This window comes from Microtus oregoni, unplaced genomic scaffold (genome assembly GCF_018167655.1).
Source record: "Microtus oregoni isolate MIOR12 unplaced genomic scaffold, Mior012 000001F_ref0000356, whole genome shotgun sequence".
NCBI lineage: Eukaryota > Metazoa > Chordata > Mammalia > Rodentia > Cricetidae > Microtus > Microtus oregoni.
In genome coordinates, this window is record NW_024543060.1 from 17,132,869 (window position 1) to 17,155,388 (window position 22,520).

Sequence of the window (22,520 nt, forward strand, 5' to 3'; positions counted from 1 at the left end):
GCCAAAAGATGGCAAGATGGCGAGGAGCCATTTGTGCTCTTCACTTGATCTGGGTCGTCCATCTGTCCCCAGATGCCAGTTCTCCTGGTTCAGGCCATGCCTAATTAAAGCAAAATAGCTGGAGTTCTGGTTAAGATGCCGTAGTGCTGAACCCCTAATGTAAATTCATCAATGGAAAAGATGAAGAGATAGATGATGGTAGATAGATAGATAGATAGATAGATAGATAGATAGATGATAGATAATGTTTTCAAGTTATCAAAAGAGAGGGGCTGGAGAGGTGACTTAGCAGGTAAGAGTGCACACTGTTCTGGCAGAGGATCTGGATTTGGTACCAGGCACCCACGTCAAGCTGCTCAAAATGGCCTAGAACTCTAGTTCCAGAGGATCCGAAGGTCTCTTTTGGCCCTTACACAAATGTTACACACACACACACACACACACCTTTAAAGTTAAAAAAAGACTTGTCATAAGCATGTTATTAATCAAAAGGGTACGTGTTTTATAGCTGAAATAGAACATTGAACACATTTTTATTCTAAGAAGTGACATGAGGCTCAATCATAATAATGTGAGCCAATAGCTACTTAGCATTTATAACTGCAGTTACTGAGAACATGTTTCAGTTTCATAGTAAAGAAGTCGAGGAATCCGTTAACAAAGATAAAGCGAAAGGAATGTACATGTGGTGTGCCCATTGTGACCCTAGAAGGTAAGATGGCGACGTGAATGAAAGCTCTGGTCCCCAAAGCATAGAGCATAGTGGTGTTGTGATGTCAAGCCAATCCAACAAAAACACTCAGAAAGAAAGGCTGGGTCCAGAGTTCTCAGCTTCCCACCAGAGCTACCAAGGAAACAGGTTATCTCCCCTGGGAACCTTTCAAGGCAGCCGAATAGAAATGAATGAGAGAGGGACTAGAGAGATGGCTTGGCAATGAAGAGCATTGACTGCTCTTCCAGGGGACCTGAGTTCGATTCTCACCACTCTCATGGTGGCTCACAACCGTCTGCCACTCCAGTTCCGTGGCATCTCTCCTGGCCTCTGAAGGCACCAGACACACACGGTACACAGGCAATGATGCAGACAAAACGCCGGTGCATGTAAAACAAACCAAAAGGAAATTTCAATTTGTAAACGAATAACAGAGAGCACGAGAAGCTGGGGAAAGCAAGCACACTAAGTAAGAATCACTTTGTGTCTGTTCTAGAAAGAGGCTTGGATGCATGGGCCTGCTGTGGTTGTAAAAATTGATTCAGGAAGACAGATAACTGGAGACTTGGCATGCTTTCCTTCCCCTGATTTGGCAGGTTAAGAGGCCTGAAATGCAGCAGGTAAAATGAACCAGCAGCTCAGATCGACTCCAGCCAATATGCACAGGTTTCCTGACATCGTTTTGTCACGCCTCCCATTCATTCAGGGGTCGTGATCCAGTCTCATCTTGACCAGACTCAACAGCCTCCTTATTCCCTACGGACCCCGAGTGTTCTGGTTAGTTATGTCAACTTGACACAAACCTAGACGTATCTGGGAAGAGGGAACCTCGGCTGAGAAATGACCCCCCACCAGATTGTCCTCTGGGTAAATCTGGTGAGGGCCAGAGGGGGTTAAAGCACAGAGAGTGGAAATAGAGGAAGACGCCTAAGAAGGCAGAGCAGAAGGAAAGAGGAACTGTATTAAAGAGCCACAGCATTCGGAAGGCTGAGAACCACTGGTCTATGGTGTTCTCTTCCCATGTTTATCACAACAGTTAGGAAGCAACTAACATGCTACCCCAGAGTAAAAATTACTAATGCATTCTGTATCCACACTGGAGGCTTTTGTGCCCTTTCCTATCCAATATTTCGTTTTAGGCTTTCTGTGATTCCCAAGATTTGAAATAGAAGCCCAGGACTAGGAGACCCACTGTTAGCCATGGTCAGTGCCTGATACTGTGCTTAGCATATCATTGGCGCCCAACAAATATGAAATGAACAAACTATATCCTGGGTAGCTAATGAGGCTGTGACAAGCTTCTGGGTCTGTGGAAGCTCCAGAAACTCAGCTGCTTATAGAAATTCTTCCATAAGGCAAGCAGCAGTCATCAGAATATATAACACCCAAGTATGTTATGTTTACTCAAACTCAGATATAAAATAGTAGGTGTATTCTGGCCAACACCATCAAGTCCCACCCTGATAGTTCTGCTGTTTAAAATTTATGATTTCTTCGTCGTAACCTCTGCTATTCTCTCCCCCATTCAATGTTGTCTCAATCATTAAAAAACATTTATGTGCAAATGACAAGTGCCTCAAATAATGGCTTCCCGTGCCTTCCCAAGTTGACTGTTTTCTTTTCTCTGCCCTTCCTGAGTAACCAGTGTGGTTTGGACAGCTCACGCACATAGATTCTCATGAGGAAATGTGTGCAGGACAAAGTGAGTCTCCTTTTACTGCAGTGCGGGCGAGCATGCCCAAGATGTTCCCCAAGTCAAAGCACCCTATTTTTCTCATGATGCAAGCAGGGCAAACCGCTCTTTTTTTAAGTGAGGAGCCTGCTTTCTCTCTGGCTACATCCTTGACTACAAATCCCTTGAAAATTATTTTTCAAACTCCAAGCTTCATTAATTTAATTGAATCTGTTCCTGGGTTTTAATTAAATCTGCGTTTCTCCCAGTAACCTTTGGAGAAAGATAGCAGCCGCGTTGTCATATTGGAAAGGACAGGCTCGCAGAGTAAAACACACATGAAAGCGAAGGACAGAAATGAGTAGGCAGGGTTCATATAAATTTATTTTTGTACCAAAAAAATTAACATTCAGAGACAATGCTTTTATTGTACAGTATAATAAAATAACTTTCACTAAATTAAAAAGTGGATTGTTTTTTGCTGATAAACCGCAACACATTTTCTATTTAAAAAAAGAAACAACATTTACAATTTGTAGCTTTTATAGAGAAAGATACCTGTTCAATAATGACACAATACTCCTGACAGGTTTTAGTAGCCTGTTATGTATCCTTTCTTGGCTCTGTCAGCTCCTTCTAAATTTGAAAGGCACCTGGTGACCAACATCCTGCTTGCTATTCAAGGTATCCATTTTAATTTTTTTGTTTGCATAGGCTTGACAAGACTGAAAACTCTATTAAATTAAGAAGAATGAAGAAATCAACTACATGGGATTGCCCGAAACAGTATCCTTCCCCTTAGCGACAAGTTCCCTCCGGGGAGTTACAAAGTGCAGCAGTTAAACACGTCCTGTACATTTAAACATTAAATATGTCAACAGTGAGGCATTTTTTAAATATTTTTGAATCAAATACTATAGCACAAATATAATTTACAATATTTTCCACAGAAAACATTACACCTGAAATATAACTTTAGATATTATATAAAAATACATATATTTTTCTCTCCTTGTTAGAAAAAAAAAAGTACTTATTTGCAGGTTCCAGCATGATGTAACAATTCAAGAGAACTTGACCCTTCAAATTACCATTTGTCTGCAATGAAATGATACCCTCTTAACGTTGAGGTTCTCAGTGGCACATGGCCAGGAGTTAGATCCAGAGACTATGACCTCTTCCACTTCATAAGCATCACTATACATCTTCCAGTCTGATTTAATTCTAGGATTTCATTACGAAATTATACAACCATTGAGTAACCACCAGGAGTCTAGCATCTCCTATTGACTTTACATAGGCATGGCCTGGCCAGGGTCAAGAGAGAAGACCGCCAGTTTTGTACAATGTGGGCCGTGCCTCTTAGTAGTCTTACACACCTATATACATCTTCGACTTTTGGATATGCTTCCAAGTATCTAGGATATACATGCGAATGCTCCACAGAATGGGTTTTACTCTATGTCTTGAACTTTGAAAGCACCAAAGTAGGTCGCATCTTGATCCGGATCCAGCAGAGAGGGGTTGGACACCTGAACGCTGATTTCTTCCCCAGCTCGGAGCTTGAAAAACCCTCCAACGTTTATGGAGTAAAAGTGGAACTCAGAATTCCCTGACCAGTATTTGGTACTTCCTCCCTTCATCAGGTTTTGATAATTTGGGATTTTGATGCTGGTTTTAATGACATACACCATCAGCTGAAGATATTCGGAATCTAGGTCTCCCGATGTCTCGTGATGCCGGAAGCAAATGTTAGCGTACAGGTAATAGAAGCCATCTTGGTTAACCCTTAGCTTTCCGTTGCTTAACGTCATGTTGGAGATCTTGGCCCAGCCCCGATCGTGGTACCAAGAGGACAGACTGACTTTATGGGAACCTATAGAGGACAGAGGCACAAATTTAGAATCCACTTCTTGGATTAAAAAAAAAAAAACAACAAAAAACTTTCCTCATTTTTTTTCCATAGGGTGGTAGGGTAGTGTTATATGCCAACACCACAGTCCTTATTCTAACATGGTAACTTACCTTGACACTCATTTTCTATATGGGGATGGGTGCATTCAACTGAACTTAATGCTTTCTATCCTGTACACTGGAGGCACAAATCAAAGGTCCTCTATTTTTGCCCTTGAGGAAGCTACAGGATACGAGCAATGAATGCAACATGGTTCAGAAAAGAAGGAAAGCTTAGAGGAGGTCCATAAAATTGCTGAGAGGTGGGGAGGAAAGGAGGAATGGAGGGAGGGAGGGAAGGAGGGAGGGAGGGAAGGGGAGGGAGGTGATTTCCACACAGAGGGGTCAAAACTGACTCCATGAAGATGCTACAATGCCTGGAAACATAAAAAGGAGAAGCCTGAACCCCGTGGAGAGGAGCAGTTCCTTCCAGGGTGAAGAGGAGAATTAGCCAGAGTCAATTTAGATAGGAAAGAAATCAGCTTGTACAGGAAGAGAATTTCCACCTGTCACATAACTTAACCTCCGTTCACGGACAGGAGTCTATAGAAGGATGTGAGAATCGGGTCAAAGAAGCTATGGGTAGGCCAATTCTATCTGAGTCATCATCTGTCTGTCTGTCTTTCTATCTATCTATCTATCTATCCATCTATCATCTATCTATCTATCTATCTATCTATCTATCTATCTAATCTTCACCTTAGCCAGAGTCACACAGCTGAGAGTCTATCCCCAGAGAAGCCCAGACACAAAATGTCCTAGCTCCTCAACTTCATGCAATCCCACATCTACTATTGTTAAATCATCCCTGGTTCCATGTTTTCCTACAACCCCTTCTTGTTCAGAAATGAGGTGATAAGGGACGTCCATGCTATTGTTTCTGGAGAAGTCCATGTTCTGGAGAACATTGTAAATCACCCATGTACCCAGTGTTTTTCATACTCCAGGTCTTTGATACACATTACCGGCTCTTTAAAAATTGGGGATACCCATAACAAATGAAATTATGCAATATGTGTACTTGTGTGGACAGTAATTATTCTACCAGAGAAAATGGTAACTGAGAGGGTAAGGGTTTACAGAAGCATGGGAAGGTCTGAAACCACATCTTCCCTCCAGGGATTTTATAAAGAGTTGCAGCAAACTCACAGTGCCAACAGGACAAACACAGTCAGCTGGTCTCAGACTAGGGGAACAGGGAAGAATTTGTTTCTGCAGCATAAAAACTTTGTTGGGTGTCATGCTGCCCACAGCTTGTTAATATTGAGATGGTGAATGACAGAAATCAGTCAGGGAGCCCCAGAAAAGATAAGTATTACAAGGTCTTGCTCACGTGCAGAACCTACAAGACGCATGCATGCGCTTGCGCACACACACACACACACACACACACACACACACAACCATGCAAATAAAAGGGATGCTATTTGGGATTGAATTTGACGGAAAGTGAATAAGGTCGAAATAAAAGATACACTTGGACAAAAATGTTATTATGGTTTCAAAATTATGGTTTGCAACAATATACTTAAATAATTTTTTAAGAATAAAAAAAATAGGGGTTGGAGAGATGGCTGAGTGGTTCAGAGCACTGACTGTTTTTCCAGAGGACTCTGCTTCAATTCCCAGCACCCACATGACAGCTCAAAACTGTCTGCTATTCCAATTCCAGGGGACCACACATCCATGACAAAACAGCAACAAATATAAAAATAAATAAAAAAGAATAAAATAAATAAGCACAGGGACTAACACTGAAGTCACCACCTCATGAGCTAGATTCTAAGTCATGAAAGTTGACAACTCTCTGGCTTGATGGATCCAAGGAAATCTCTGTATTATTAATAATAATAATAATAATAGTAATAACAATAATAACACCACCTATACGATCTACCTTCCCACAGTAGCCTGAGTCCTGGGGGGACTTGAACACTTGTATCCTTCCCTAGAGAGTCAGATGATGAACCAGAGAATGATCTGTAGTCTTTTCGATGTGCCCTCTAAATCAAGCTACTGCAGAAATCAAACAGGAGATGGAAAAAGTGGTGGTGGTGGTGGGGATAAGGCAATAGCCAATCTCCAGTGGGACAACCCATCATTAAATGATCAAGAAAACAAGGTTCCAGTTTCCAAAGAGGACAAACACCCAGAAAAATGCTACAGCCAGTCATCAGCCTCTGGGCACTGGACAGCAATCTTCCTTTGTTCCCACTGGAGGTCTTAGCTCTGCTTTGAAGTCTAGTGCTCCAAGAGCAAATACCACCCTAGGATCCCAAGGGAGCAAACATGAGACTTCCAAAGTCTGCTCAGTATATCATCAGAAAGGCTGTCATGTTGACTCCTCCAGGCTGGTCCATGGCCACCTAATCCATGGGCAGAGCTCAGGAAATTAAAAATACTCCCATCTCAAGTTACTCCATTTTGTCTAGCTTCTTACCCAATTCCTACACTACACTTCCTTTCATTCGATCGTCACGTACAGGTTAAATTACTACAGTGAGGTCTCTTCTTCCAACGGGCCCGCTCACGTTGGTGTTAGATAATGGCCAGGGAGGGCAAGAATGTAATACAAAATAGTGGTGAGAATAGATCGGAACCTTGACAGAGTACTATCCCTATAGTTCAGTGTGTCCAAAGCGCCTCTATGCTATAATGTACTCTCTGCTTTTTCTACTCCATTCCTGTTCTCAAGTACCGATTCCTCCTGGTGATCAGGCAAGAGGACACCCAACATGGTGCTTTCTATTTCTGCCTAAAATGAGGAATGACTCACTCTGTCCAAAATGAAGATTTTTTTTTACCAAGTAGGTGGTCCCTGGGATGCTTACCACTGATGGCGGGGAAGATAAGAAGTGAGCATATAAAATATGATATTTTTATTCCATTGCCATTGCTGCCTGCTAGAAAGAGCAATGTTTGAGATCAGTGACAAGGGACTGCCCAAAAGAAGCCGCAGAGATTCGTGATGTCAGCCAAGCTGAGCTTGGCGAGACAGAAGAGCCGGAAATCTAGGAAGGTTCAAGTCAAAAAGGGGTTGAGGACTGGGAGCATATTGTTGACAAGAAAAAAACCCAGTGGGGTGTTCAGGAGGCCCACAGGTGAGCAGCTAGAAAGCCAGACAGTGAGAACAAAGGACTCACCAGAAGAGAGCAGTGGGGGATAGATGGGAAAACAGCAAGGTGAAGGCCTTGGCAGCCAGGATTTCTATTGCTAACGAGGCCTGCTGAGGGCCTCTTACCCCAGCCTGGCTGACCTCTCCAGTTCTCTGCTGGGCTCAGAGCTGCTAGATGTAGGACCTGGCCGGACCTCAGCAAACATTTAGCCTGCCCAGTCCCCAAAGACGCCCTAATACTTGCCTCGAGAAACTTTTGAAACTGCAGCACAGTCCACATAAGACAGATTCTGACGGACTGTGTACAAATAAATATATAGCATTGCTCCAAAATAAAAACAGCAAGGGAAAGCCGACTTCCTCGGAATCATTCAGTACCAGCCGGCATTGGGAGAACAACGGGTTAGAGGGGCTGTTGGCCCAACCAGAGCCGCTGACTCCATTTTCTTAAATGGAATCACAGAGGGGTTCATTTCCCTGCACCCTAAACCAAATAGCTGTCGGAACATAACCAGGAGCTCTGCCTGGAGTTTTGGCACCGGTTAAATTCTAGGTGCCTGCAGAGGAAGCTTTATAACTAAAACACGCTCGCCGTTGCCAAGCCGACTTTGGCACACCGTCGCAGGCAATATTTATCCTATGCCATTTAAAGTGAACTGAAAAGATAAATGTAGGGTACATTCACGGCACACGCAGCCCATGCACTGGTATTAATTTGATTGTCTTTGTGAGCATGCAAACTAGTTTTGCCACTCAGGGGAAATTAGCATCGCTCCCCCACCAGGCACACACAGACAGAGAAATATGCGGATCAGAACATGCAGCCTCGAGAATCTCTTAAGAGCTCAAGAGTTGGTTCCTCACCTTTTGTATCTTCAATCAGAACAACAACAACAACAAAATTCTCTCTATGGCCTATGCTAGGGTAACGGCTCGAAATTATTTATTAAAAGATGGACTTTTATTACTTACAAGACTCTTAAAAAGTTAAACTCAAAAAAAGAAAAAAACATCCTACCTTAAGCCATTTGTAGAATAAAATGAAATTTGCATAATGGCTTAATCAAGCTCAAATAATAATTGTAAATCACATCCGGTGAGTGTAATAATATGCCTCCTTCTATCCAATATATATTTATAGCATGTATAGCTTCCCCACAATGTGGATATTACTTCTATGATTACTGTAGCTGAAGTACAGATTCCAGTACTGCGTACAAGGTCACAGACCCAAGCAGACATCAGAACCCTGGTCATCAGACACCAAACTAATCCACTTCTGGCAAATATATGTGTATATATATATTCGGGTCTGAATGACCAAAATGGTAACTGCTACCTTGCAGTGAGGATGGGAAGGCACAGCAGAAGACCTAAGCCTAGGAGGTGCTCAGTATGGAGGATGCACTACTCAGCGGTAGCACTAACAGGAACTCTCTAGGAAGAGAACATTCACTGGGATCCTTGTCTTCCTTGCCTAGCCCGTGGTGAGTAGCCAGTGGATGCATTGAGGTAGCTACAGGCACAGAGCTTTGGGTCCTCATTTTCAAAAGTAACTGGGTCTCTGGCCTGTGAAACTAGATGTTTACCAGGGAGCGGGAGGAGGAGCATGAGCAGAAGCGACAGGCTATCTCAGCCTCCTGAAGACGGCTGTTGTGCCAAAGGAAAACTTTCTGGCTTGCTGAATGACATCATCCACCAAGGAGGTCAGTAGTGGGATGCCTTTGATACCAAGCTAGTCCACTTTATGAGTGAAAACACATGGCCACTGTGTTCCCAACCAGCAGGTATTTAAAAGAAACACCCACTTCCGTATCCGAAAATGAATACAGAGATGATGTGGACTGCACATGATTGACAAGTAGGGGTCAACTGAACGGTTTGCCTCTTCCTTTCGGTTGAGAAGACTCAAAAGTGTTAGTATCGGGCTAAGGGTAGGTTTGAGCATGTCCATGGGTTGAGGGCTGAAAAACTGAAATACATTTTCAGGCAGAGCGTAAATATAACTTACCCGTTGGGATGTTGGCAGCATTAATGGTGAGATGAGCAAAGGGCTGCATCTCCGACTTGCCCCGCTGAGCCAGATCGAACAATGAACCTTCCATCATAGCTGTGGATGACAGAACCAGGTGAGCTTAGAGATTACAGACCGTCCGGGACTTCAAACACTCATGCAAACTCGTGATTACCTGGAACTCCTGTGAAGCGCTGCGGCCCAACGATATGTTGTAATTCCTGAAATAAAAGAGAATTTTATCCATCAGCTCATTCTTTTTGTAAAGTAGTAAAAATATGTAGGATTACCAGATGTACAATCAGTCAGGGTGTTTTACAATGTGGCAGCAAAGTCCCTGCATCTCGTAATCCTAGATTCTGAACCCCAAAAACACTTAAAAAGTCCAACACACACACATACAGAGTCAAACAAACCTTTGGGGCAATAAAAGAAAGCAAGAGACAAATTAGCTTATAAAACCAAATAATTGAGCATAATTTAAAAAATCTGTAACAGGTATACAAATGGAAATGAAGTAAGCCAGGAAAGTAACAAATACACAAAATGCATGACTCTCTTTGGTCTGCAGGGGGCCTCCTTTTGTGTAAGTCAGTAGTGAATTCCTACTATAATACAGAGGCTTAGGGCTGGAGAGATGGCTCAGTGGTTAAGAGCATTGCCTGCTCTTCCAAAGGTCATGAGTTCAATTCCCGGCAACCACATGGTGGCTCACAACCATCTGTAATGAGGTCTGCTGCCCTCTTCTGGTCTGCAGACATACACACAGACAGAATATTGTATACTGTATACATAATAAATAAATAAATATTTAAAAAAAAATACAGAGGCTTAGCCCACAAGAAAGAGGATGATGCCTGGTTCACTCAAAAAGTGATTTGTTCTTGTTGGTGGTGATGGTGTTTAAATCACAGTGTATTTAAAGAACTATATGAAGGTCTAAGAGCTCTCAAAGCTGAGAATGGTGTGAACCAACCTCCAGGAGGGCGAGCATGTACCAACTGCAGGATCAAGCCCTCTGAGTCTGAGATGCAGGGGCTCTATGCTGGATTCTCAAATTTGAATTTCTAAGAGACGAGCAGCTGCTAGAGCCTCTGCTACTGAGATTGACAAATCCCCTTTGCAAGGATTTCTGCACCACTGGCAGGAGAGCAGATGTGTATGTCAATAATTAACTTAAAATTCTGTTACAAACAAGTCTAGAAGCATAGGCCAGGAAAAGAATGAATACAGGTAGATAGGTATCAGAAATTGCATATTTAACTTGAGCTCCCAGAATGAAGTCTCTAGCAAGTGACCACATGCTCACCCGATTCAGACATTAGCTAGCGTGAAATGTCTCATAAGGGAGAGCAGGTCAAAGCTCTAGCTTTCGCCTTGGTTCAAATGATGAGATAAGGCAGGCGAGTCTCCAGCCACGTGCCCAGTAAAGTCAGATACCCAGACGCTATCAGCGCAGGACAGTGTCCTCATTCCCTTGCTAGAACAACATTCCTGCTGACCACCCACCCCTCCACGTCATCTAAAGGACAGGCCATGGAATGAGAGATCTCCCTATCCAGAGAGGCTTTCAGCTATACAGTAAGGCCATCAAGTGGGCAGTCAGAATAACACAAGCTCAACCCTTAGCAATGAGAAGCCACCTGGAGATAACATTGGTTCTTCCTTATTCTTCTCTTCACCTTCAGTGCCCTCAAAGGAGGGAAGGATCTAGTCTGTTGTTCATAACTCTTGGAGAATCCACAGAGGTTATATAAGGTCAGCCTCTGCCCTGGCCTACGCTTGGGTCCTTGTACAGCCTGAAGTTCACTGTATGGAATTTTAAGCAGATGGTGGTCCCTTGCATTGAACAATGTGATGGCTCTCGGTCATCTTTCTGTCCCTCCCCACTTCTGCTGACTTACAGTCTCACAGGTCTCTTTTCAGGATTCTCAATGGTGTCCCAATTTCTGGAATCTCCTGGTTTGGCTCACATGACATTCACACTGCAGATTATGTGTATATACATATACACGTGTATATCATATATATCATATACATATATATGATTATGTATATATAGTTACACATATAAAAATTATGTGTGTGATTATGTATATAACTATATACTTAATCATATATAGTATACTTTAATAACTACATATATTCTTATGCATTTATATATACATATGGTACCTCAATATACATTGTAACTTTATATGTTTATATATATAGTGTCTCTATATCCATTATGTATATCTACACATAGATATCACATACACATACTGCATCTTAACCTGATTAGAATAGGCATCTTAGAGACAGAGTTGTATTCTGAGGCTTACAGCCACGCCCTCATTGTCCCCCAGCTCTGACCTGCACCACTGGCAGGAGAGCAGATGTGTACCACACATCCCCACAGAGCTCTTCCCTGACTTTCTACACACACAGACTCATCGTGGAGGAAAAGCAAGGAAAATGTCACTGTGGCCAGTGCAGTTGCTCTCAAAGCTGAGAATGGTGTGAACTAACCTCCAGGAGGGCGAGCATGTACCAACTGCAGGATCAAGCCCTCTGAGTCTGAGATGCAGGGGCTCTATGCTGGATTCTCAAATTTGAATTTCTAAGAGACGAGCAGCTGCTAGAGCCTCTGCTACTGAGATTGACAAATCCCCTTTGCAAGGATTTCTGCATGGGCAAATGAGGAATTAGCTCAAAGACTGAGACCCAGGCCAAAGCAGCAGACTGAAGCCCCTGATGAAATGGGCAGGGCTGCCTTTCTCCCTCTCTGCTGGGAATGCACTTTCCTTGCCTTTTTCATCAGCGGCTTCTAGGTCAGAGCTGCCACAGATCCATTTAGTTACAAGAAAATTCAATAAATAGCACCTCTCAGAAGCACTTTCAATGCCTGCTGTCAGGGGAAAAAAGGGTTCATGTCCCAGGATGAATTAGACCTCTCGTTAGAGACCCAGGAGGTAATGCTTTTGTATTATTTTGCTAGAGTATCCAAGAATTGCAGTTCCTCTCAAAAATTCAGTAAGGACGTTTCAATACCAAAAAGGGATCTTATGATGAATCTGTGACCTCAGGTCACACACAAAAAACCCTGTAGCATGTATGTCTCTGCCCCAATCTTCTGAGCCTGAAAGTAATTGCTATTTATTGTCAATTGTAAACATACCAGCCCAAGTCTATAATTTTAAGCTGTCTTTGAGCATTAAGACTATAAAAAGATACATACATACATACATTCTTAGCTGAAGGATACCTGCCATGCAACCATAAAGATCTGCGCTAGATTCCTCGAACCCATGTTTAGTTTGTTTATCTGTTTGTTTGAAAAAAGAACCAGGAATAAGACATGGGTGCACACTTGTTATCCCAGCACTCAGTAGGTAATACCAGCACTCACAAACAGGTCCTTGGAACTCTCTGGCCAGTCAGTCTAGCCTAACCATGATTCTCCAGGCCAATGAGAGAGCCTGTACTCATAAACCAAGGTGGATTACTTCTGAAGAACAAAACCCCCATGTGGCATCTGGCTCCTACACACGTACCCACACACACGTGCACCCTTACACACGCATGTGCGTGTGCAGATGTGTGTGAGTATAGATACTCATACAAGTTTCTTGTAGGTAGAACTTAATTGTATTCCGGTGTGTGTGGGTGGGTGGGCGCAATTGCAGTTTGGGGTTATCCCAGCCTTATTCACAGCCTCTGGTCTCATATCAACTTGATGGTTTTCAAAAGATGCTCCAAGGGGGATTCTGCTATCCAGCAGCTGTTGAGGAACGTGATTGCTAGATCAGCATCCCCATGAATCGTTGGTGGGAAACGCCCGCGTTCATTCAGAGGTGTCCTCTCACAAGGTGCCTGCCTATCCCACGTCATCAAGCAGAGACTTCCAGTCAGCCAAGTTGCCCCATTATCATTTTTGAATTATCCGAGAATCATATAATACACACCTTAGAGCAGAAGCCTGGACAGTGTCTAGAGTGTGGGGCCCAGCAAAGCCCTTCCCTTGACCAGGAGCCACGCTCTAGTCATCTGACAAGAGAACCTAATTTTCTGCCTGACTCCCTAACTTAGAAGATCAGCAGCTTGGCTTCCCAGAATACAGCTACCTGCAATACACAGAGAGAAACACACACACGCACAGACACACATACATACATACATAGGCATACACACACACACACACACATGCATAGACATACATACTCACACACACACACACACACACACACACACACACACACACACACGACCCTTGGTTCCCATAAACTACCCAGGACAACAAGAATCTTACCTATGAGAGTTAATAAGAAACTTCACAAATGAATGAGCTTATTTTGGGGCAAACTGTAACACTAGTCTTTTCAAAAAAAATGTATTCATTTTAAGGTAAGCATACTTTAGGCCTAAATTATAATAACTTCCTTTAACAGAACAAGAAACGGGAACAAAACAGAAAGAAAGCAGGCAGCCAAAGAAATTGCAGCCAAGGCTAAAGAAACCTTCAGACACAGTGCCACCTAGTGGACATTGCCTCAAATTGACGTCCCCTGGACCACCACAGGCCGGCTTTCAGGTTTTCAAGTTGGAAATGACCAAGTTTCATAGGAGTGCTATCTCTCGAAATGGATTGCATTAATTTTTCATATTTTCTGTCAGAGTACATATTCATAGATAAGAAAACAACCGATTCTGTTTCTTTTTCTTTCTTTCTTAATTACAACTGAGCTTAAGTCATAGGAAAAAAAATGTTTAGATTTCACAATCTCTCCTCTGGGGAGCAAAGCACACAAAAGATCAATTGATTGTGTAACTGTGGTCTTCACTATGGCCTCCATTCAACTCCTCTTAAACGGGACGTCCAAGAAGTGCAGGTCCCAGGAGTGTAATAGGGAAACAACCCCAGCTAGGACTCAGATCCCTTCAGACCCCCACGTGGCTTTTTAAATGATTTGGGAATTTTTTTTTTTGCAAACTCAGGGAAAAGCTGCTTTTCTTGAGAAGTCAGAGCCACTTAGGGGAGGCCACACTGAGTAAGGATAAATACAGACTCTGAGTTATATTTTAAAGTCCTTAACTGGATATAAGAGTTTTGCTCCACACAATTTACCCAATTTCTTCTTCTTTTTTTTAAATTGATTATATTGAACTACATGTTTTTCTCTGCTTCCCTCCCTTCCCCTCCCCTCCCCTTCAACCCTCTCGCCATGCTACTAATTTATTGAGGAGATCTTGTCCTTCTCTACTTCCCATATAGATTAGATCCGTGTCTCTCTTAGGATCCTCATTGTTGTCTAGGTTCTCTGGGATATAATTTTTAGGTTGATTTTCTTTGTTTTATGTTTAAAAGCCACTTATGAGTGAATATTTACGATAATTGTCTTTCTGGGTCTGGGTTACCTCACTCAATATGCTGTTTTCTAGCTCCATCCATTTGCCTGCAAATTTCAAGATGCCATGTTTTTTTCTGCTGTGTAGTACTCCATTGTGTAAGTGTACCACATTTTCCTTATCCATTCTTCAGTCGAGGGGCATTTAGGTTGTTTCCAGGTTCTGGCTATGACGAACAATGCTGCTATGAACATAGTTGAGCACATGCCCTTGTGATATGATTGAGCATCCTTTGGGTATATACCCAAAAGTGGTATTACTGGGTCTTGAGGAAGGTTGTTTCCTAATTTTCTGAGAAACCGCCACACTGATATCCAAAGGGACTGTACCAGCTTGCACTCCCACCAGCAATGCAGGCTAAGTGCACCTTTGTAAACTGTGCTACACAGCTGCTAAAAACAAGACCCTGAGCATATGTGATTAAATTGGTCTTATGTTTGTTTGACTTCAATTTTGTTTTCATCCTTCTAAGTGTGTGTGTGTGTGTGTGTGTGTGTGTGTGTGTGTGTGTCCCCTGACTAAGAGAATTCCCAGCTGTACAGGTTCCATGTAAAGGTCAAGTTGCTGGAGTCTGCGTTTATCAGTCTGAAATCTCACCCGTACTGTGATATGAATCACGTGATCTATGTGGAACCTGTCAATCAAATCACAGAAGAAACAATTTGCACAGCCAGATGCTCCAGACACTCCTGGCACCCGTCAGTAGCAAAGGCCTCAGGTGGCTGCCTCCCTCCGCAATACCACAGCAGCTGCAGGGACATCTGGCTGGTTGAGCAAGGATTTAACACCCCGCTTGCCAGGTATAATACAGGGTTCATACACTTGTTAACATATGTAATGCAGTCATTTTAACATCTTAATGACACCCTTCATGCAATCCTTCTCTGACCTAGTTACAAGAATAGGGCATTTATCAGCCAGTTAGTACATGAATGCCACACTCAGGTTGTTGCTGAAAATGAATAGCCCATTTCCCAGTCCTGCAGGGAAGTCCTGGGGACTCACACATGGTAAATGCCTCAGAAATCCCATCTCCTCCTCTCCAAGCTAGCACTACTGCCTTCAATCTCCCATCCCTTCTCCTTGGGAAGACAGCAATTGCTTCCCTACCTCTTCTCCCTGTCTTTGCGCCTCGAACTGATGCTGGCTTCTGGAATGAGCATCTTAAAGGCTAGGGGAGTTTGTCCCTCCTTTCCCTGAAATCGGTTGGTGACTTCAGGAACAAGTGCAGTCCTACAGTTTACGAGGCTCTACATGAGCCTCTGTGATGTTGCAAGATTTAAAGAAATAAATAATTAGGTCCATATCCAAAGTTCCTGGACCACTACTCCTAAAATCCCTGGGATTTTTTTTTTTTACTGTAATTCCTAAACCTTTCTCAACAGGGTCTATTTATATCAACAAGATAACTCCGAGGATGGGAGCTGGTTGCCAGAGCAACCAAGTACACGATTAGGAGATTGGAGTTTTGTAAGGCATCCAGTTGTCCTTCCACATCTTAAGACTTAGAAACTGCTTCGGGTGAGGGGAACTGGACCACTTGCCATCTGAAGTCTTCCGGGCTTAGAGAAAACAGTAGCTAGTCACTGAGCTGCCTGCTGGCTTCACAGTTTCTCCTCCTGCACTGAGTCTGGGTGCCACCTCCTTCCCCAAGCATGCTGGCAGCGCCAGGGGTAGGGTGATGTGGAGCGTCTTCTGATGGTGCTATGTGCCAGAACCTGGTTCACATTCATGGGCACCTTTGCCACCTGCTGCTCCTTGGCCAGAAGGTCCTAATGACCCCTGCAGTGGCTCATCTTTAGCCACAGAGCTGTCACCTTCAGGCAATCTTCCCAGGCACAGAAAAAGTACCACTGCACTGTAGAACCCCTCTCAGCTTCCCCCATCCAAACCCTAAAGCTCACACCCAGAGAGAGAAGCATTACTAGATGTCCTGATGACAGTCCAGGGTCCTTAGGTGGACTCAGTGGTGACAGTTCAAGCATATCCCAAAGCCAAGAGCTTTAGTGCACATTTCTGTCTGAGCAGGCACACAAAGGGAGATGCCCCTCCCTGCAGCTTCCTTAGGCAGAGCCCCCAACACAGGCTTCCCCCGCCTGCCTTCATCAAAGCACTGGGAAAGCGCTCAGAATGGAGGCAACTCCTCCCTGTCCCCAGGGAGGATGGAAGTCCAAAAGGGGTCCAGCAGGGGGGCACAAGAAGAGAGGAGAGCAAAGGCAGAAGGGTGTCTAACCCCCCGCAGATCCCAAGGGCCAGACCTCCACCTGCTCATTGAGCAATTGTCACGGAAGTCTTTGAACGTTCCTCATGAAGAACTTGGCCATGATGGCCACTTGGGTACCATTTCTTCCAGGAGTGGAAGAGATGCGTCTACAACCGCTAATGCACGCTCCTCATCAAGGGGCTGAGGAGCTACGTGTCCTTGTTTTCATAAAGCGGAGTGATGCTTTCCCTGGAAGGGCAATAGGTATTCTGGGAATAGAAAATTAGTTTTTATTGTTTAACCTTCATGGTTTAAAAGAGGAAGCTTCTGCTATAGATAAAGGTCCTCTTGGGCTTTGCTAAAGAAGCCTTATGACAGCAGCATTAGTCTTCATGAAAAGCCCAACTTTAAAACATCTTCTACTACGCTACTCATTAAAAATGAGTATGCAGGGGCTCGGCAGAGGAGCGCAGAGTGACTCTCCGCTGCTCTGCCCGCTGCGGCAAGAATGCCAGCCTTCCACTGGCAGAGCTTTCCATGTCCCCAAGACCCACCACTTCAGAAGGAGATGGCTTTCACAGTCTCTCAGAAGTGCTCCTGGTGCCCTAGGAATAAGTCAGGGCAGCCTAGGTGTCAGGACAGCCTCTGTAGACAGGCAAGGATGGGAAGAGAAGGACAAGCCACCAAAAGAGGGCCCCTAAGCGGCTCATGCCCCTCAAAACCTGGAACTCTAACAGTCTTGTGGGTTTACAGCATGGCTTGCTTCTGGCAAGAGTGACCAGCCACCTGTACTAGCTACTGACTCGGCACAGGCTAGAGTCATTGGGAAGATGGGAGCCTCCATTAAGAAAATGTCTCCATAAGATCATGCTGTAGGGAAGCCTGTAAGGCATCTCTTAATTAGATTGATTGATGGGGGAGGCCCAACCTATTGTGGCTCCACCATCCCTAGCCGGTTGGTTCTCAGTTCTATAAGAAAGCTGCCTGAACAAGCCATGAGAAGCAAGCTGGTAATCGGCACTCCTGCATGACTTCTGCGTCAGTTCCTGCCTCCAGGTTGTTGCCCTGTTTGAGTTCCTATCCTGACTTCCTCTGATGATGAACAATGATATGGAAGTGTCAGCTAAATAACCCCTTTCCTCCCCATTTTCTTTTTGTCATGGTGTTTCATCACAGCAGTAGCAACCCACACATGACACATAATGCAGGCGTAGGTACGGGTCATTCATTCATTAAACGTGTGCTTTAGTATGTCTGTCACTGGGGACAGAAATGAAAGTCACGGGACCCTGAAAGCTCCCCTAAGGTAAGCTTGGGTGCATGTAGCCGGTGCTCAGAGGATAAGCCTCATGTGTACTCAAGAGGGCCTCCTAACTCCACAGGCAGATGGGTGAGCGCAAGCGGGAGCCTCTCTTGGGAAATGCCTGCACTGCATTTTGAGAAACAACTAGAAAACAACTAGACAAAAACGGGTCTGAAATGTTCCAAGAGTACACGCAAGAACCTAATTCATCCATCTATCAAGGAGAATCCTGCTTGAATGTTTTATGAGGAGGTAGAAGTCACAGCATGAAGGTCAGGGGAAGAGCTGGGGTAAAAGCTTAAGAACATCCTCAGGTTTCCAGCTTGGCGTGCTGGAGATGCAGGGACAGCAGACCCGAGGAGCAGCTGCAAGGGGCAGGAGCATTCCAGACCCGAGGAGCAACTGCAAGGGGCAGGAGCATTCCAGACCCGAGGAGCAACTGCAAGGGGCAGAGGGAGCATTCCCTGTTCTGCAAGTTTGACTCTCAGCATTTTAAATTAGTAATTTTACCCCAGCTACCACAGTGATCACCACTTGGCCAAGATCAAGGATTGGATCAGCATCTTAGTGACCAGGACCTTTCCTAGAATGGATCTCCTCCCGACCTTGACCTTCAGGTTCACCAGTCACTGGACATCAGATCATCTCTGATCTTGACAACTCTCGCCAGCTTCTAGACCACCTTCTCTAGATAACAGCCATCATCCTCTCTCTCATAGTCAGTTCATTTAAAAATAAATGTCAAAAACAGCTGTTCTGTCTAACAGTAGCCCTTAGCACTCGGTTGGCCTGGAGACATCACAAGGGGCACCTTTGTGGCTATCACATCAGAACCTCTAGTCAAGGATCTGGGAACTCTTAAAAATAAACAAAATCAAGGACCCCAAGTTCATTGAAGACGTAGCTAGATTGGAAAATACTGCCCTGGGACTTGTCCTCTCCTCCCCTCCACAGGTTGCCACTTTCTCTCTGCAGGCACAAGGCAACTCGCCCCTTTAACAACACAAGCTCACTAAATGTCTGAAGTCCATCATGTCTGCACCCTCTCAGGTATATCCTCCTAACTCTGTCTCTTTCAAGACCCCATTCAAAATATCTTCCTTTCCATCCTGGGGTATTCATAGCATGGATGAAAGCCTCTGCCATCACTTGCTGGTTAGTTCCCCACTGCCATCCTCCTGGCTCCCGCCTACTGTGCAGGGGCTTTCCTGAGATTAAGTTGCCGGCCTTCAGTCTTCTGTTGAGCAAAAGGCAGTAGATGGTGTTGTGGTTTAAATGAGAATGTCTTCCATGAGTTGAGTATTTGAACTCTTGAAGGCAGTTTGTGGAGGTCTAGAGGGGTCAGTCATGCTAGAGGACGTATGCCACTGGGGATGGACTTGAAGGTCTCCAAGCCTGCTGCCATTCCCAGTGTGTGTTCTCCCTCCCTCTCTTTTTCTCTCCCTCTCCACTCCCCCCCTCTATTTTGTGCTTTTATTCACAATTTGAACTCTCAGCATCCAGTCCCTGCTATCATGCCTTCTGTGTACTGCCATGCTTCCCTGGCAAGAGGAGGCTCTTATCTCCCTGGAACCTTAAGCCCAAACAGACCCTTCATTCTGTAAGTTGCCTTAGTCATGATATTTCATCACAGCAACAGAAAAAGTTACTAACACAGATGGCCTTGGCTCTGTAGGACATCTCTGTGGATTTTACTCCGGAGTTCCCATAAAGATCGCTTTTATACACGCTAAATATGATTGAGGTTGATTGCAATTCCCAAAACTACTATGGCCAAGGGAGATGGAATCCTGCTGGAAAACCACCACATGACTAACATTGCGACTTGAAACACCAGAGACCCACACTCAAGTTCCCTTCTGTGTTTATGAGAAACTCTCTTAGGATACATACTCCTGCACACAAAGGCACAAAGGCAAAAAGACAGTAAATGGGGTCTGAATTCTCTCCTTGATCTTTCTCTGGAAACTCGAAAGCCTAAGAGAAATAATGTCTACATAACAACTCCAAAGGCTCCAGCAGACACAACCTCTTTAAATTTTCACTGATAATTTACTTCAGTTAAAATTTAGAGAGTGGTGTCTTTTTGTTTGTTTGTTTTGTTTTGTTTTGTTTTGTTTTGGCTCTGACTATCCTGGAATTCACTAGGCTATAGACCAGGCTGCCCTCAAACTCACTGAGATCCACCTGCCTCAGAGTCCAAAGTGCTCGGACTAAAGGCATGTGCACAACCCTGCTGAGACCTTTTTTTTTTTAATTATCAACACTGAAATTCAAGAAATCAGAGTTCCATGAAAAAAAAAAAGAATGCAATCACTCAACATGACGAACATTCTGGTTTTGAGTAAATGCTCCTGAATCCATAAAATCTAGCCAAAAATGGAAAGTAGCAATCAAAATTGTAGACGTGTATGTCTAGATGGACCTGCAACACCTCCTTATTGGGTGAATGTTGTTAAATCTCCTTTTCAGCCTCTCTCCCATGCTCTCTCTAGGTACCTAAATATAAACTTCAGAAAAATAAAATCCTGACCACCAAAACTTTTCGGGTTTGTGTTAATTCTTGCTCCATATATGTTAATATCTATGTGGGTGTATATGGGAGGGTATTGGGGTGCTGTGTATAATGAGTCCACTTTCCTTCATATCCAGAGCTAACGTGTGTCAGAGACTGCCAACGGTACCTCTCTCTCCTCCTTGGTGGTTCTGGGCAGTCTCTTCTTCAAGCATTGCCTGCAAATGTCTAACCAGCAGGCTGCTATTAATACAGAAGTTATCACTCCTGTGTAGGGCCATCGTTTTTTCTGTTACCCTCTCCATATCTAAACATGACAGGCCACCCTGGACACAGGGAGGATACAGACACTTCGAAGAAAGAGAATCCAGCACTGGAGGGCTCATCTTAGGAGTGTGTGTGTGTGTGTGTGTGTGTGTGTGTGTGTGTGTGAGAGAGAGAGAGAGAGAGAGAGAGAGAGAGAGAGAGAGAGAGAGGTAACCAGCCATTTCCATTGATGAGATTCTTCTAATTGAGAAGATGTCAAATAACAGTGACGTTTTCATTGTGGGATGCGGGACAAAGCATCAGAGATGTTGGACTTACTAGTCTTACTTTAAGGGTCCAGTGTTCATGTACACTGTAAATTATAAAGGGAATGAGACAAAACGTATACTGACTATCTCAGGATAACAAAGGTGCGGCAGTGATGAGTTCCTTATCCTCGTGCTCTGGTAAACCCCAACCATAAAATTAGTTTCTTTTTTTTTTTTTTTGATTTTCGAGACAGGGTTTCTCCGTAGCTTTTGGTTCCTGTCCTGGAACTAGCTCTTGTAGACCAGGCTGGCCTCAAACTCACAGAGATCGGCCTGCCTCTGCCTCCCGAGTGCTGGGATTAAAGGCGTGCACCACCACCGCCCGGCATTTTTTTCTTTTTGTTTTTCATAAAAATTATTTTATTGCTACTTTACATCTGTAATTTTACTACTGAATTGTAATATAAATATCTGATATGCAGGATATCTGATATGTGACCCCCCCCCCCAAGGAGTCACGGTTCACAGGTTGGGAACCACTGCATTGGAGGATCAGATGTCTGTAAAGAAGATGACTTGCTGTTTGTCATTGTCGTCCTTGGGTTGGCTCGTGTTTGCTTATGTCTAGATTTATTTGATGTGTGTGAGCGTTTTGCCTGCATGAATGTATGTGTACACATGTGTGCAGTGTCCACAAAAGTCAGACGAGAACATCAGGTGTTACAGATGAGTGGGACCCAAAATATGAGTTCTGGGAACTGAACCCAGGTCCTCTGCAAGGGTAGCAAGTGCTCATAACCACGGAGCAATCGCTGTTCCCATCACTGGATTTTCATACTTGGGCATGGAATTAGAGGTTTAGCACAAGGGCACTTAGATAGGAAACCAGAGTCAAGTTTCCAGGATACATTCTAGGTCTCCATCTCCAGGGTGATCAGCCTGTAGGAAAGCGAACACACCCACGGGACACGGGAGTGAAGTGAGAAGTCTAGCTAGAGACACCACCTCAGAGCTGTGCCGGTTTTGATGATGCCATCTGTGATGGCACTGAGGTGATATTGTCCACAGCTGCCATTCATGACAACCAAACACAAGTCTGAGAAACCAGATGAGAAAGGACTGTCCTTATC

General features: G+C 44.1%; 1 protein-coding gene across 3 annotated transcripts in view; it reads right to left on the minus strand.

Moving 5' to 3' along the window:
- Window positions 1–3,838: 3,838 nt before the first annotated feature.
- Window positions 3,839–22,520, minus strand: part of Tnfsf11 (TNF superfamily member 11) — a 47,690-nt gene continuing 29,008 nt past the window's right edge. For all 3 annotated transcript variants that reach the window (XM_041677027.1, XM_041677018.1, XM_041677008.1), the window contains 3 exons: window positions 9,642–9,687; window positions 9,464–9,562; window positions 3,839–4,260 (listed from right to left, as the gene is read on the minus strand). In XM_041677027.1, coding sequence (XP_041532961.1) covers window positions 3,839–4,260; window positions 9,464–9,562; window positions 9,642–9,687 — 567 coding nt within the window. The remainder of the gene's footprint in view (window positions 4,261–9,463; window positions 9,563–9,641; window positions 9,688–22,520) is intronic.